Raw genomic sequence first — 7,632 nt, 5'->3', positions numbered from 1 at the left:
CCCTCATGAAAACTGAAATGAATCTCAGGGTATGTATCGGTACATCACAGCTGTAATAAAAAAAAACGGGAATCTTATAGGAAATATTGTGGGCACAGTATCAGGGGATAGGCCACCTGAGCACTCATAAATAAATGAAAATTTCACATCTTTTCTGCTCATAAAGTCATTGATATCCATGTTAAGGCATTAAACTGAGCTTTCATTTGACAACTGTGGTTCTTTTTGTTTACTCATTGTATTAATTCTTTAATTGTTCATGTAATTTGGTTATTCATATTTTCATTAATCATGTATAACTTTACTCAATCAATTATGTCAGCATTGAAATTAATGACTTAAAATTGTTGATCAGGTTCTATTATTTTGGTTGGAACAATGTAAGAATTTTATTAAGTATTTAACCAAAGTTTTGGTCAAAACTCGACACCTGTGCAATAAATATTGTTAGTTGAATATTTAAAATTTTATGATTTGGTTATAAAAATTTGTTATGGATTGTATTTATCCAATATAATTTTGTGAAGCTTATTTGAGAGAAGTGTTTGAATAAAGCAAAAATGTATAAAAGCCATTTTTATTAATAATGGTTCCTTTAATTACACCTGTTTATTGGAGCTAAAGTTGATAATTCCCTAAAAATCATGAATCAGAGATAAGGTAGCATGAATGGATCATCATTAAAAGTAGTGACGGGTCGGTTCTGGCACCCAGCTATCGGCACTGCCGTTTCATGGCCTGTGAAACCGATATCGAGAACCGATAGGAGGCAAGCCTACACAAATGTAGTATAAAATTAAGAAATTGGGAAGAAAGGTGATGGGGAGAGCAAAAAAACTCATCACTAAGAGGTAGTAAAAGTAGAGGACAAGGATAGGGCGCTTACCTTGCCACTGTGTCGATGTAGGCTTGTTCTTCACCTGAGGCCAGCGGCTGACTTGCCTAGCCAATGGCATACTGCCGTCTCGCCTTCACCTTCAAGGGATAGGCCCCTGGCAGACAAAAATCTCAAGACTTTTGTACGTCAAAGTAAACATGCTTTTTATGTTAATGTATACGTGCCTTTTTTTACCATTCCTTTCAATCTGATTTCAGTGCATGAATGAATTTCTATGATGAGTCCATTAAAATTAATGACTTCATAACATGTCGGCACTGCGAGGTGACATGGCATTGGGAACAAAGAAAGCAAGTACCAAGTGCTGAGAGTATATGTACGTTATAGTTTTGCAGCATTTTGACGCTAAGTTAACACCAGCAAATTCAAGAACCCTTCTTGCAAGTCAAAGATGACAATCAGCTTAAATTTTGGCTCTTCGGCTGCTCATATTGAGAAGAGAATGGAAAAGAACAAACCATCATTCATTGCACTAGTGGACTTAGAGAAAGCATTTTAACAATGTGGATTGGAACACTGCTTGGAATCCTAAAAGAAATTGGAGGATCCTACAATGGCAGAAGAATTATCCACAGTTTATACAAAAACCAAGTTGCGGCAATAAAATCAGGGCCCAGCTGTGAAGAAGCAAAAATTAAGAAAGGAGTGAGACAAGGCTGTGCTTTGTCACCCGTAATTTTCAACGTTTACACCAAGAAAGCACTTAATGAAATCAAAGAAAAGGGTTTGGGTGTGAATATCCATGGAGAAAAAATTAGCCTGCTAAGATATGCCGATGACATAGCCATCATGACAGCAACATAGAAGGATTTGAAAAATATTCTGGTTAATATGGGTAGGTAATGAGTAAATATAAACTGAAAATTAACACAAAGAAAACGAAGATATTAGGTAGTATGCAGCAGAAGAGAATAAGTCAGACTAACATTAAAATAGGGAAGCAAAAACTGATAGAGGTGGACGAATTCGGTTACTTGGGAAGCAAGATAACTAGTGAGGGGAGAAGCAAGAAAGAAATTGTCAGCAGAATAACCCAGGCGAAAAGAGCATTCCACCTAAAGAAAGACCTGCTTACAGTGGAAAACTAAAATATTGAAGTAAGGAAACAATTTATAAGAACCTACATTTGGAGAATGCTCCTATATGGAATTGAGGTATGGACAATGACCACAGCGGAGAAAGCAAGGATAGAGGCCTTCGAAATGTGGTGCTACAGAAGAATGATGAAAATCAAATGGATCGACCGAGTTAGAACATAATGAGGAAGTACCAAGAAGAGTAGGAGAGAAGAGAAGCCTCATGAAAACCTAACAAGAATACAGAACAACCTTATAGGCCACATGAGACATGATGGCCTGATTAGGACAATCGTCGAGGGAAAAGTGGAAGGCAAGAACGGATAAGGAAGACCTTGAACAAAATACATGGAACAGGTAAAGAAAGATTTGAAAGAGAAGAAATACGTAGGTGTGAAAAGATTAGCTGATAGGAGAATAGAGTGGAGAGCTGCGTCAAACCAATCTCAGAATATTTGACCGGTGATAATGACGAAAGACCAATTTTTCAAATGAGCCATAAATCTTTGTTCTGAGGCATTTGTAGGCAGAGAAATAATAATAAATTGACTTATGCCACATGTTTGGAAAAAGAGAAGAAATTAAATTATGCTTATGAACATAAAATTATTGTGTAAAAACTATACTTGTATAAAAATACAGTTGAGGACCTCAAATCCGGAAAGCTTGGGACCAAAGGGTTTCTGGATTACTGATTTTTCTAGATTTCTGGTCTTGAGGGCCTTCCCAAAGATCATCATGTAATGAATTTATGACGAGTGACCCAAACATAATTTCAGTAAAAATTTTGGTTTCCAGTTGACTGTAACATCTAATGAATGCACCAAAAGCTTAATGAAAAAAATCAAGATACAAAAAATCACTCTTTATGATGCAACAATCAATATAAAATTACAGCATTTGTAAAATACAAATATGTATATCACTAAAGTAAGCATGGAGAATAATAAAAATGTCTCATACAAAAGTAAGAAACATGATGATAATTATTACATTTACAAAAATATGTACCTTGTAGATAAATTAATCAAAAACAGTAAAAATAGCATTGAAGAGTTAAATTTTTACAAGTAGTACATCATAAAAAAGTAATACTTTGTGATCAATAATATCAATTCCTAAATTACAGGTTTGAACAAAGTTTTGTCCAATAATAAATGCATAGTTAATGACCAATTTATGGCATTAATACCATATCTTCATGGCATATTGATCACAAGAATAGCAATTTCAATAAGCACCTTTTACTCTCATTGATTGTAGCTAGTATTACTATCCCAAGACAATGATTGAAGTAAAACTATTTTGCCATTGGTGGCAAGAAAAGTATTACATTAAAAAATAATTGAGTTATAACAAGCATTCACTTATTTAAACAAGATTTGTTCCCTAGATCCTCATACGTTTCCTTATAAGTTATATTAGGCAATCCTGTTGCTGATCCCAGAGTGAACTCCACCAGTTTCAATATTCTCCTGGCAAGGCATTCACATGCCTTAGGATCCTGCAACACGAAGAACATAGTATTGTCAAATCATTTTGGGGATACATAGAAAAATGAGAGAGAACATACAAGTTTAAGAAGATACGGTAGATTCCGGTTAATTGGGACGTATCGGCACTTTGCCTCACTTAAGCGGCTGTCCCAATTAGGCTAACTCTCTCGTATATGGGCATAAAAAACTTTGAAATGGTAGAAAGAAGACTAAAGAATTTTTATAATGCAACCTTTATTGAACTATAAATTTTATTAATAAAGCAGCGAGTTTAGTTACCTAATTTATTATCATTTTTAAGAATTATAAAAATTTAGTTGAAAATATTTTTCACAGCCTCAGGCAATGCTGAATGAATGTCTTTTACTAAGTCCTATTAAAGAAAAGTCCAATCCTCTTATGGATAGTATAGCGACAAGAGCTTTCAAAATAGGGCAAGAATAGGAACACTTAGTGAAAAATAAGAGTAAATCAAAGGAGGAAAATATATATTAAAAAAAAATTCTGAAAACAAAAAAATTTAATTTCGTCGCGAGTATAGAGTCTATGTCACAGACTCATGGTCCAATAAAGCACCATGCTGTCCCAATTAAGCGGAGAATACTCTGGGACATTCCTCTATTGGGTTCTGTTCTTCAAGATCTGCTCCAATTAAGTGGCTGCCCCAAGTAACCGGTGGACCCATTAAACGGAATCTACTGTATTACTCAATCGTTGACACTGTTTTCAAATTAAAAAAATTGACACAGATGAGATAGGTGTTCCATTTCTTAATTCAAATACCATTCAAGTAATTATATGAGCCCAAAATTAGTCTTGATAGATCTAATCTTCAAGAAAGTTAATTCATACATTAAAATGGAATACACTTTTCTTAATATAAAATCATTAGAAGCATGAACTAAAATGTTCCGCAGAAAAACATATCAACACCCAATATAACAAACAAGGGGGAAAGCCACAGAAATTGGATGTAATTTTAAGCAGCTCTTAGTTACACAGTATGGAATATAAATTATTGTCTTGGGCGTGACTTCATGGAATCGACTTAACATAATGAAATGTAAAAAACTTTGTAATTCCACCCAAGTAAATTTAATGCTATACAACCTATGTCACTATGCAGTATGTCATCTGGTATATTGCATCGTAGACAGAGAATAAATGGTCACACACAAACTCATTTTTTCAAATTGCCAAACATACAACAGTCTGAGGAGTGGGTTAAGGGGTGGGGAGGGGAATTCCCAAGGGTTGGGTTGGGCCAAGGGGGTCGGGAGTGGGTTTAAGAGCATGGTTTAAGTCAAGGAGGAAGCAGAGGATTCCGTACTAACATTACCTTCAAAAGGGAGGAGGGTAGCGGAGGTGAGATCTGGGTCAGGAGTGAGGTGATGTCCAGTCACAATGAATTGGAAAAAAGGGTAACTAAATGATTATCAGATATATATGTATGTATCTATAAAAATATAATATAGATATCTAAGACCCTAGGTAGCCATCAAATAAAAAAGTTCCTAAGAGTGCTTGAGAATATTTAAAAACAACATTGACAGAGTGAGGGATGTAAAGCTTTATCAGTGAATGGTGCTTTGAAAGCTTTGGCTTCTGTCTGCTAACAGAGTTTAAATGATCACATTGCACATGTACCGAAGCCCATTTGCTGCCATAAGCTGGCGTCAGATCTGACATGATTCTTGAGCCCTGGTAGTCTAATCTCTCCTTCTCTTCACACACTTCCAAGCCTCAGGGAATGAACCATAAAGCGTCCAAGTAGGCAGGGAAATGAACAGGGGCAAAGTCATGACTCCAGAACAACTATCGCTGAATGAATCGCGATGATGAACTCATTGAAAAGTACTTGGCAAACTGATTCAACCTGCAGATTGGTCGGATAGGTGATGACAGGGCTCATCCTAGACCAGCGGTTCCCAAACTTTTTCTTTCCGCGACCCATTTTAGCTCATTCTTTTTAGCCGCGACCCCCTAAAAATGGTCGTCCAAGTTTGAGTACGTTGTTCACCATATTATTAGTATCTCGCGACCCCTTTCCGAACGGCCTACGACCCCCTTGGGGGTCGCGACCCCCACTTTGGGAACCACTGTCCTAGACGAATGCAATGTAGATGAATTTCACATATTCAGGATAGGTCGGTTCCCTGGATCACCATATAATTTTGAAATTTTTGTTTGGTGTGTCCAATGACTGTTACGTAGGCAACAGCATAATTGCCATTGAACGAGTGCATTAAAATGTATCTTGTGCCCGGACTTGTGACTCCTATTCCTACAAAATTTGAGATATAAAAATGGCTTCATCCAGAATTTGATCCAGGAAACTCAGACTGGTACTGTCACAGGCCATACTCATTCACATTTAATAGTGGCTAAACGATCACTATTAGCTTCGGCACATCAAGTAGCCAGATTGATTTCCGTTGAATGATTTCATTTGACTAGAATGGTTAAGACCCTTGAAAAGACAATTATGGGACCACGACGGTGGCCGGCAAACTACTCTATGACTGCCTTAGCCGCTTAACCACTGCAGCCAGTTCAGTTTTCTAGGAGCTGGAGTTTTACACCTTGGCTTGTTAGCCGCCGTCATTATCAAGGAACTTATGATACTGAGACTCATGCCCATGCAATTTCATCCATTGATGGTCATAAATAAATGGGCTAAGAGGCAAATGTTTATCCCATGTTAATCAACTTATCTCCCAAAATTCGAAAAATGTCACAGGAGGTGAAATATTTTTGTGAATTCCAGGAAATCATACACCCTGATTAGATACTATAGGAGGAAGGACTCGCATTTGCAATGACAATGATGGTCATAAATTCCTAGGTGAGATATAAGTAATAGTAAAGATCAGGAAAAGGAGTAGCAAAATTGACCAATTAGTAAACTGATTTTAATGAGTAAAGCTTTCCATATTACAATTTTCAGAAATCAGAATATAGGTAATTGACACATTTTCCATAAAGGTCTCATGCATATCCTGATTCTCCAAATAATATCTACACATAGTACACTATAAGTTGGTCATTAAAATGGAAAATGAAAGTTGGATAATGTATAGAAGACATAGAACACAAAAAAATGATCGCAAAGAGCAGACCCACTAGTGTTTTTAACATGAGGCAATGAAGAAAAGTGGATTACGTAAATTTATTCATGCAATGATGGACTAAAAGTGATGATGTATATTTCCCTAAATAAAACTTTCAAAAAGATATATGTACATGTGTACCCTTGAGCAGAGTTAACTTCATGAATCTAGATTTCAATGAGAATAATACTTAAATCATAAGCGGTGAAGGCAATACTCACCAAAATATTTCCCACCAACGCTGGGCAATTATATTTTCTTCGAAGGTCCCATGCATTGTGTTCTGTCATACGAGCAACACCAGACACAAAAGCTATCCTTTTACAAGTAAGATAAAAATTTGGAATGTGGCTTATGTTTTCCTCGGCCTTCATAACACTGTCCCTCAATCTTGAATCCATTACCAGCACTATGAAGTCAAACTTGAACTGTCCTGCTTCTCCTGAGTTCAGGTCATCCAAAAGCGATGGTTCATTCTGAAATTTCAAAAATTAGGCGGCTTATATTAAACGCAAATGTTTCCAGTATGAAATGTACTCTACCAGCAATCGTCAAATCAACTTTATATCGAAGAAGCACGATGCCTATCATACATCTAACGTTGAATTTTTCAGAATCGTGGAAGAAGATATACCAACCTCTAAGCATTGACAACTGCAGATATTTACGTTATAACTGTTCCCAAGTTCAGTATTTTGATCATATATAGCTTTAATTAGAGGGTCTCCATATATAATAGGAGATATTACCTGAAATAATTCATAGAATAAATAGTTCATGCGCCTGGTTCGTTACACATGATAAAAGACATTATTCGCGAAAAAATGCCATACAAAGACTGTTAATAATAATTACCGCATGATACTGACCATAATAGATATTTCACCCTTCATACTTGGCTCAGACATACTAAAAATTACCCAGACTTAATGATCAACACATAGGACCATGGATCAACAACACAATAATTGTTTTCAGTTTTCAATTTCGAATAGTTGCGCTCGATACATTTCGTTCGTCATATGCTTGTACCGGCCGCTGTACTGATCAGC

At 36.2% G+C, this 7,632-nt stretch overlaps 1 protein-coding gene across 1 annotated transcript; it reads right to left on the bottom strand.

The window, feature by feature from the left end:
- Positions 1-2,824: 2,824 nt before the first annotated feature.
- On the bottom strand, positions 2,825-7,606 carry LOC124167840. Its single transcript, XM_046545880.1, has 4 exons — positions 7,450-7,606; positions 7,219-7,329; positions 6,802-7,056; positions 2,825-3,478 (listed from the first exon to the last, which is right to left on the bottom strand). The coding sequence occupies exons 1-4, from the start codon at positions 7,486-7,488 to the stop codon at positions 3,338-3,340; spliced, it is 546 nt and encodes a 181-aa protein (XP_046401836.1). The 5' UTR covers positions 7,489-7,606; the 3' UTR covers positions 2,825-3,337.
- Positions 7,607-7,632: the final 26 nt, after the last annotated feature.

The sequence above is a fragment of the Ischnura elegans genome, chromosome 11 (genome assembly GCF_921293095.1).
Source record: "Ischnura elegans chromosome 11, ioIscEleg1.1, whole genome shotgun sequence".
In the NCBI taxonomy this organism is placed as follows: Eukaryota; Metazoa; Arthropoda; class Insecta; order Odonata; family Coenagrionidae; genus Ischnura; species Ischnura elegans.
This window is presented reverse-complemented; position numbering and strand designations above follow the sequence as displayed.